The 9,662-nt window shown below is 45.5% G+C and overlaps 1 protein-coding gene across 9 annotated transcripts in view; it reads left to right on the top strand.

Annotated features, from left to right (window-relative positions):
- Window positions 1-261: 261 nt before the first annotated feature.
- The window catches only part of ENAH (ENAH actin regulator), a 92,039-nt gene continuing 82,638 nt past the window's right edge, over window positions 262-9,662 (top strand). For all 9 annotated transcript variants that reach the window (XM_064709488.1, XM_064709487.1, XM_064709486.1 and 6 more), the window contains exon 1: window positions 262-604. In XM_064709488.1, the coding sequence (XP_064565558.1) occupies window positions 600-604 (5 nt within the window). In that variant the 5' untranslated portion in view covers window positions 262-599. The remainder of the gene's footprint in view (window positions 605-9,662) is intronic.

Below are 9,662 nucleotides of genomic sequence, written 5' to 3'. Positions count from 1 at the left end.
ACTCCCGAGGCCGCCGGGGAAGACGCTGCCGCGGGCGGGCGGTTGTCCCGAGGAGCCGCCGCTCCTGCCGCCGCCTCACCTGCGGCCGGCCGGCCGGCCCGTCCCTCCACCCCCGCCACCCCGCGCCGGGGCCGCCGAGCCCCAGCGAGCCTCCCGGGCACAGCGCGGCGGTGGGCGCGGCCTCCTCCGCCGCCCGCCCCTTCCTCCCTCCCTCTCTCTTTCCTCCCGCCCGCCGCCGCTCCCGCACCCCCGGCCGCCGCCGCTCCCGCGGCCCCGCCGGTGTCTCCGGCCGCCCCCGCCCGCCCGCTCTCGGTCTCCTCCTCCTCCTTTCCCCCCGCCCTTCCCGCGCGGTGGTTCGCTCCTCCCCGCCCCTTTCCCCCACCTCTCCCGTCCCCTCCCACCCCCGGCTCCCCGCGGTGGTCTGGCCCGGCCCGGCGGCGGAGGGAGCGGCGGAGCGGGCGGGCGGCGCTGCCGGGCGGGGGTCTCGCTCTCCGGGGGTCTCGCTCTGCGGGGACGCGGCGAGCGGCGGAGCGGGGCGGGGGAGGCGGCGCAGCAGGGAGCGAGGCAGCGGGAGCGGCTCCCCGACCGCGGGCAGCACCATGAGGTGAGCGGCCGGTTCCGGAGCGGGCGGCGGGCGCGGGGTGGGGGGCGATGCTCCGCGCCCCCCGGCTCGGCCGGCGCACGGCCGGGAACGGGAAGGGCACTGGGAGCCGGGGGGATCGGCCGGCGGCGGGGGAGGGGGCCGGGCCGAGGGGAGCCCCGCGGTGGGGGAAGGGCCCATTGTTAGTGTCGGCGGGGGAAGGGCGGCCCGCCGTCCCCGTCCCCCCGCGGCGGCGGCGAAGTTGCGGTCGGGGGGCGGCGGCGGGGCCCGGGTCCGGGGCGGGGGGCGGCCCCGCTGCGGCGCCTCCCCCGGGCCGGGCACGGCGTGAGCCCCGGGCGCCCGGCTCCTTTCTTTCTCTGCCGGTGGTGGATTTTTTTTTTCTTCTCCCCCTTTCCCTCCGCCTTAGCCGGCGCGTGTTGCATTGCAGCAGCAGCTGGGCTTTTCCCTCGGTAATCAATAAAGAGGCGCCGGGGGGAAGCGGGGAGGGGGATCCCCCTCTCGGCAGCCGGAGAAGTGCCGCGTTCGGAGGTGCGCGATGTAAACACAGAGGTGGCCGCGGCTGGGGGCGGCAGGCGGGGAGGTGGGTGCCTGCCTGCCGCCTTCCCGCCGGGAACTCCGCTCCCCGCCGGCTTCATTCATTCGAAGGCGATTTTCTGCCTCCCCCCTTCCCCCCCGCCATCCTCCCCCCAGCTCGCTTTTAGCGCCTGTTCTGTTTCCGTAATCTCCTCTGTGGATTGGTGCAGGACCCGGTGAGAAATGCGGCTCAGTGGCCGGGCCAGCGCCGGTCCGGCTGGCCGGGGACGCCGCCGTGCTCCCTGTAGGCCTGCCCCTCTCTCAGACAGCTGGGGAAACGAGTTACTCATGCCTTCCCTTTTCTTTTTTTTTTTTTTCCTTTCGCCTGGAAGTTATTGTCTGCCTTGCAGTTGGATATGAGCGTTCTTTGTCTTAAAGACACGACTGTGAGGTCCTTTGGAGTAGGGGTCCGGCAAGGTTTGCGTGATCAAAGTGGGCAAATTCCTCTGCTGCGTAAAACTGACGAGCCATTGGGATTCCTTGTCAATTACAGGAAAATCCTAATAAAATTTTTTGTACTGCGAGGATTCCCTCTTTCAGTGCACCTTCAGTGGAAAGGGTAGCGTTGCAGCGGGAAGCATGGGAACAATCTCCCTGCTGTTTTGTTTAGAATTGTGTTCCTGTATTTCCCTCTAGTTTTCTTTGTTAACTGTAGGTATTTATGTCCCGCGTTATTTTAAGCTTTGTTTTGTCTTGTGATAATTTATTTTCAGTTATTCGTGTTGCTCATGTAGAAGTCAGATATCCTGCAAACGAACTTGGAAAAACCCACAAGTTTGTGTCCAGATCCTGTAAGCAGAGGTGTTCTTTTTAATTATCTTGACAGCCTTCAGCATAATGAACGCTGCTAGTCGAGCAAGGCTTGGCACAAACATCTCGGGAAGCCCCGTGGAAGTTTGGGATTCGTGCTGGCAAAAGGTTCTTTAATTGTGAGGGTGATGCTGAGTGAGGAGAGCTAGTGTAGCTGTGTAGCTGTATGTGTGCTAGGACTTGTGCCAGCTTGGAGGGAGCACAAGTATTCCTCTCAACCAGCACAACAGGAAAGTGTCTAGGTTGAACCTACCCTTAGGTTGCTTATTTAGGTGTTTGAATAGCTGACTTGCAGCAGTGAGTAAATGTAGGTAAATGAATATATTACTGGCCTTGGAGCTTTCTGCCCTGCCTGGAGAGCAGAGGGAGATGCAGTGGTGATTTGGAGGGCTGCTCTGAGTGGTCCTGGGGTGTTTCAAAGGAAACTGACTTCCAGAACGCTTGGTTCCAGCCCTCTGGAAAAAAAGAAACAAGCTGTACCAATTAAACTACACAGGCTAAAAAAATGATGTGGTTTAAGAAGCATTTTCTCTCAATAGAGGCACTATTAAACTCACTCGGTTTTGTTTAATTGGTCCGACTCCAGTGCAATGGCAAGCTTTCACTGCACTGCTCTCTCTTTGGGCTTGTTTAGACTATGGTTGATGGTATATTTCTGAAACATGTTCAAACAATGTCTTCATGCTGTATATGTTCAGGCAATGACTTTTAATGTGTATTTGCTGGTCAAGGCGAGGTCTGATGGGTGAGGAGTGACAGGGCAGATGGGATGAGCAACCTGCATTTCATATACAGCTCCTGTGTTTGCAGATGCTGCTAAATCTTAGCAGTTCATACCAAAAATATACTTTTGGCACAATATTGATGGTCTCGTGGGATGAGTAAACTGCCTTCTGTCATTGCTCTTGGGCAGGTAAGTGTGCAGTTGGTACTCCAAAGAGTAAAAAAAATAAATAGATTAACTGGAGCAGGGTGAGGGGGAAGCACCTTCACTTTCTTTCCTATGTTTTCTCTTTTCTTCAGCCATCACGAGCCTGAACTAATTCTGATGATTTTGTGTTAAGATCTTGTGTCTTGTCTGGGTGTTTAGCTGGTCAGTTACCAAAGAGGAAACTGATTTCCCTTCTGTCAGATAATACTAAACATCGTTGTGAAGAGCATCTTTGAATGTTCAAATAATCAGCAGCCCTGTAAGACACAAACACCGACACTCCACAAGAATTAATTCTTGCAGAAGTCTGCTTTGTATTCAAATTGAAATGATATGCTATTTGAATAACATCTGTTCGGGGTTTTAGGTTGCAGAGAAACCCTGAATATTAAATATCCCAGTGAAATGGTCTAGCCTGAGTATGAGGTTACTTGGTGCCTGAATAGGGCTGTGTGTATCTGTGTCTCCTGCCCTAGGTAAACAGCTGATTCCCACGGACACCTGTTGCTCTCTTTGTGCTCTGCTCGGCTGACAGAAGTGCTGCCCCTAATCCACTTTCCTGAGAGCACTTACAACATAATAGGTATCCAGGAATGGGCATTTTCAGGGGAGTTTCCATTCACCAGCTGACTGGAAGGTGGTGGAGGTGCAGGTAACAGCAGAGTTTGGTGCCCCTGTTCTAGTAAAAGCATGATTTCCATCCTGTTTGTACAAGAAGAACGTGTGTGAACAGACTTTTATTGTAGCATATGTTGAAGTCTGTGTTACAGAAGCTGGTAAACACAACTCTGCTGCTAGAGCTGGGATTCTGCACTGAAGGTTAACTGAATTACCTTTTTTTTTTTTTGCATATCAGGCTCATTTTGAGTGTTAACTCCAATAAAAACAAATGAGCTTTACAAGATACTGACTTCTTAAAAATCAAACTGTACAGCCTTCTCTTGGGATTACTACATCCATTTCTTTGTGTGGGAAAGAATTGTTTTTCATTAGTGTGCTGGTCAGAAAGCAGACTGCTTAGTCGGGTTTCATTGCCCAAGTTCCCAAGAACTGGGAAAGAAACAGCATTTTTTAGAAATTTTAAATTTGAGTATTTCCAGAGCCCAGTATAATACTATGTGTTTATGATGGGCTACTATGCCCATCTATATACTATATAAGTGAATTTCATTCCATGTTTAGATTGGGCAAACAGCTAAGTCACTATAGATTTTGCCTTTTCTGAAAAGTCATGTCATATTCTCACTTGTGTTTTGAAGCTAAAAAGGTGGCTAAATTTGTGGTCTCTAAGTCACACTGAAATTTCCATTTACTTTAAATCAGCAGCTTTTCTGCTCAAATACATTGCTACAGAATGCACTTCATGTTATTACGTAAAAGTCAGCATTTTTTGTGCCTGGATTGATAAGCCTTCATTGTATTTTAAGTGTTGTGTTAAGAAAACTAATCCCATACTCAGTGTTTACTGAGTGCAAGCCCACAGCACAAGTAACAAAACATGAACCTCCATTAGGACTAGGAATGCTTGAGGAACCCACACACATTTCATGGGGTTTCCAGGAAAGTGGGTACACCAAGAGCATTATTAGAGACAATAGTACACTTCAGTCTGCTGCAATAACTGCAGTTATTTAAGGTGGTGAAACAGCACAGCAGCAAGGCCATCAATTTGATGGTGACATTAAGTTATTCTTGGATACGTAAGGTAACTCTTTGGAATTGTGCCTTTAGTTTTAATACTTGCCCGAATGGTGTATTTGAAATAGGAGGCTTAATTTAGTTGAGAAATATTTGACAAAATGTTGGAAGTGCAAGCAGGCAGTTAAATTAGACTGGATATGCATAACTGCAAGCAATACAGTTCTTAAAATTGCTTGTATCTCAAGAGAAAAATTGGTGGTGTGGGCAGGGGTTTTTTTTTTCAGGTGGATACAAAAATTCAGGTTACTTTCCTTGTTCTTAAGTATACTAACAGATGGACTGAGTCATCTGTCTGATAGAAAGTGTGGTCTTTAGCTTGCACTTTATTTGTGACAGTTGCAAGTAATTTTTGGACAGGCTGTTTCTGCCCACCTGATATGGGATCTGACAGCTGTTTTGCCCCCAAGGCCTCTGGATAGTTTAGTGAATTATTTTGATAGTAAAAGTATAAATCTTTAAAAATTTGCCCTGTGAATGGAGAGTTGCAGGAATGAGAATCTAATTTTTTTTAGACAAAGCTATTTATGACCATCTTAGCAATTGTGTTGTCAGCCTCTAAAAATTAGAAACAGTCTGGGAGTGTGTATAATTGAGGAATGCTCTCTGGAAGGGCATGTACGAGTTTTTTCTTGACTCTGGTTCAGGGTTTCGTGTTTGCTGTTGGAGGTCAGAAAACAAGAGCGGGTTAGTTGGCATCCTGCTTCAGGCCACTCCAGCCTAAAAGCCTTTTTTCTCCGCTTCCATAAAAAGCAGAAACATTTTTCTCCCAGCACCTGTTTCAGTGGATGCTTTGCCCTAAGTGACGTCTCTGGGCTGTGCCTCAGGCATGTGATTGGAAATACTTTGTAATGAGGGCTGCTCCTTGCCATGCCAGGGCAGCTCATGTGGAACTATTATAGAAATGGGTTATTGAACCACTGCATAGAGTCATTTGCTTTCGTTACTAGAGAGAGCAAATGTATTTTTGTGAAACAGATATTATTCCCTTCTTTGCTTTGACCTTTCATCTAGAATTGCTTTTGACAGTTCATGCCTGCTTCCACTCAGCGCTGGAGAAATCCATGTGCCAGCTTTTTAAACATCCTGGCATGTTTAGGTTTTAAGAGTGCTGTAGTGGTGGGAGAGAGCAGAAGATAGGTGCTTTTTGTGTTCAATTAATAAAAAATTGATTTCTAAAATCTAAAATCTATTTCGTCATAGCTCACGTTAAATGTAGCAGAGACTGAAGTCACATCAGCCTTGCTGAGCTGTCAGCTGTGTTATTTGTTGGTGCCTGCCTCGCTTTCCCACCCCACCTTGCCCTGCCAGTCCTTGGGAATTCAATACAGCTACTTTGTGTTCTTGGGCTGTTAGACTCTCCCTTGGGATTGATGTGGGAGTGAGGTACAAACTGCTTTTGTACCTGCCTGTATTTAACCCTGCAGTGAGGAGCCACTGTTGTGTCCCTGCTGTGCCTTTCCTAACTTCCCATGGGCTCTCACTAACCTGGAGAAGAACATCGTTTGTATGGAGCTTTTTTTGGTTGGATAATATACAGACACTTTTTCCCCTTTTAGAAATAGCTGCACCACCTTATTTCACCTTTCAGATTTTCTAACATGAGAAATAAAAACGTGTGTCTAAGTAATTGAGTCTGATTTGAAAATGCTCCGTAGCAATACTGGTTACAGAGAAAAATGTTGAATTTTACTTCAAATACCCCTAATAAATTATCCTTCTAATTGCCAAACCTTTTCCCTGCTATCATGTATTACAAGTCTCTTTCACTGTAGCTGTTTCATGAGAAATGTTTAAAGATTCCAGAAGAGAATGGGGATGTTGTGCTTGCCAGCCTGTGCTGGTGTTACGTGCTGGTTTGTGCTGCTCCTGATGTTGTGGCTCTGTATGGGAGCTTATGGAACTGCTGCTGGGGAGGTGATGTGACATCTCTCTGGGGCTCCTGCCCAAAGCTGGTGACAGCCTGGTGGGGAGCAAGGATGTGGGATGATGTGTCAGTCCATCTCGGATCCATCTTTCCAGCTGAGCTGCTTGTAACACACACATGTTTGGGGAATCAGTGCACAAGTGAATGTGAGGGATTGAAGTACAACTCTCTTGTCTCTGTGAGTAGTCTTTAGGCAAGGCTCATTAAAAGAAAACACCACCAGTATTCAGGCAAAAGAAATATTCTGCTCTTGGTTTCACATATTGAAAATTCTCCAGGCAAAGCTGTTTTATGTAAAAGAAGAATAGTAAAAACAATTTCAGTTTAGTCCAAAACTGGTCTGCTTCTTTGCAGAGTGAGTGAGTTGGTGTTGTGTGTTTTGACTTTTTTTTTTCTTTTTATGTTATGGTAAAGGAAGGTGCTGACACCAGGTGAAGTATGGGAGAAAGAAGTGGAAACTGATTGCACTCCAGAGGGTGATACAAAAATGCTACTTTGCTGGACTGGTGTGCTGCCAGAAATAACTCTATAAACTTCTAGCGTGCAGCACAAATGCAATCGGAAGGGTTTTGTTTGAAATTGTTCTTCATTGTCTTTTCACAAATTTGAAATTTCTGTTTCCTGAACTGGATTACAAAATAATCTGTGCTTACTGCAAATTCCATATGGAAGGTAAGGCAAGGTTGTGGTTTGCTGAAGTAAACTTGGTATCTAGTCCAGAACAGAACTTTTGAAACCTAGAATTAAGCAGAATGGTAAAAGAGCGAGAGTAATCATTGATATAGTTGAGGCCTATATTCTGCATTAGTTGCAGTTTTATAGCAAGTAAAGAAAGATTTAAATTTTCTTTTTAGAGGAAATAAATTTCTATGTATGTCCTTAAAGCATTTTCCTAAAATGCAGTTTAACTGCCTTCTGTCAGTTTATTGCTGGTTACCATACAGTGAAAGCAACTTTTAAACTGAAATGCTTTGAAGGGCATGTAGTTTAGGTAGAGTTTCATTGTGGTCCCATCTGGCTCCTGGTGAACACTTTTCTGTTTCAGTTGTGTAGACCAATATGTCTTTGTAAGTGGTCATGTCTGCTAGAACTTTATATTTTGTGGAGATTTCCATTAAGTTGCCTTTTATTTCCTGTTGTATGGACTGGAAATGGAAGTACTAAATGGAAAGATGATTTAAGACTCTTGTTGTAGTTCATATATTTCCAACAAAACTTTCAATAGTGCTGCATTAGTGGTATTTTTACTGGCGGTGGTGGAAAGAGGTGGTTGGTAGTTTTAGGTTCCTTTCAGCTCTCTGGTTGGCTTTGCAAATGTGATTTAAGCATATGCTCTGAGTAAATCTGGGCATTGAACCTGGCAGTTTTGCTGCCTAAAATCACTAGTTCTTCCAATAACTTATGGTGAATATGTGGCTTTTTTCAGGCTCCAAGCCTCCAGCTCCAGATGAGCAAGAATTTTCCTTTTCTAGCTAGTGTATGTTTTTCATGTCAATAATGCATTACAATGAACACTATACACTGCTACTCATTTTGAAAACTTGTTTTCTCCCTATATTTTCCTGTTCTATAAAAATCTCATTGCCCTTTGCTTTCCTTTAAAAGCTTCTATAAAAGAGTCTTCTATAAACAGTGCATAGTGATGTGTGCACCTTTTATTATATCTCCTGTGTTGAACTCTTGTTGGTATTTGAGGAAAATGTATGATCCATTTGGCAAGCCTTAGTCCATTAAACAGTGCTGGCTCTTCTTTAAGAGTACCCAGCCTAAGTTTTATTAAACTGATTTTATTTTAAATATTGTTGGATTTGTATTTAAAACTGTACACAGTGAAGCTTTCCTAGAAAACTTGTATTGTGTTCTTGAATGCATTTGCAAAGCCTGTTTTTAGAAATCTGCAATTGGCTACTGTGGATGATGGTAAATGAACTTCACAACTCCAGAATAAACGTAGTTACCTATTGTCTGAAATAGATGGTGTGGCCAGAGTGACCAAACAGTGAAACCTGATCCAAATGAGCCCAGTTTTGGCAGAGATAATGAATCAAAATAGTGAATGACAGCACTAGGGAAATGAACAGTGTTGAAATTTACCATTTGTATATGTAAATTTAATCACTGAACGTGCTACTTAAGAGGTATGGTTTGGTTTTTGATATGTACTACTCTAGCAGAAATACTGACTTATTTAAAAAAAGAATATGTTTAGAGGTACTACTTTTTTTCCTAGTTCAAAATACTTCTGCTTTGATAGAAATCTCAGAATATGGTCAGAATTATATTTCAATTTATTGTTATACACTGATCTACTTAGTTGAATCACATTAGGAGGATGGTGCAGGAGGTGTGTGATATATGTACATGAAATAAACATATTTGGAACACAGGATTTCTTTCCAGTCAGATATGAACAGTCTGGTCTGAAGTCAGTAGTTCTGTCCCTGGTCTCTGGTAGCCAGTGCTTTCCCCCTTGGTCAGAGCCTGCTGTTCCAGGGCTCAGGGAGGACTGAGCTTTGCCGCTCAGTGTTGTTCTCACCAAGGGAAGGCTGAGGAGAGAGGTCCATTTTGGAAAACGAGCAGGGAACCTGTGTCTAGTCATGAGTAGGAGGATGAGGAGATGAATGATTAGAGCACTTGAGTAGTAATTGCTTGAACTTTAACATTAAAGTTGTTGTTCAGCTGCTTCTTCAGTGTGATGTGTTTGGGAGAGTAATTGACAATGAGGTTTTGTACCATTTCAATGGTTTCCTTGGGTTTTGAGTGGAAATGCAGTAGTGGCTTTTGGATGAAAATTTTTACTTTGGGATTGAGCAAGAAGACCAAAGCAGTAAGCATATAAAAGAAGTCAGCCAAATAGATTTTGCATCTTCAAGATCTTATGCTGCAGTCTGAAGGATTGTGGTGGAAATCATTGTTTTATTTTCTCACTGTGACTGATGAGTCCAGTAGCCTTTGGTTTGGTGATCAGCTGTGTTAACTGCATCATACATGAATTATCCTCAGAATGATTTCTGCTGCACTTTACATCTGACCTTGCATCGAATTGTGAGATGAAGAAATCTGGATGCTGCACTCAGGGATTTGATTTTGTATTCTGTCAGTATCTTTGAGTAGTCTGTTCA

Source organism: Zonotrichia leucophrys, chromosome 3, assembly GCF_028769735.1.
Source record: "Zonotrichia leucophrys gambelii isolate GWCS_2022_RI chromosome 3, RI_Zleu_2.0, whole genome shotgun sequence".
NCBI classification, from domain to species: Eukaryota; Metazoa; Chordata; class Aves; order Passeriformes; family Passerellidae; genus Zonotrichia; species Zonotrichia leucophrys.
Note: the sequence above shows the minus strand (reverse complement) of the source record. Positions and strands in the feature narration are given on the sequence as shown.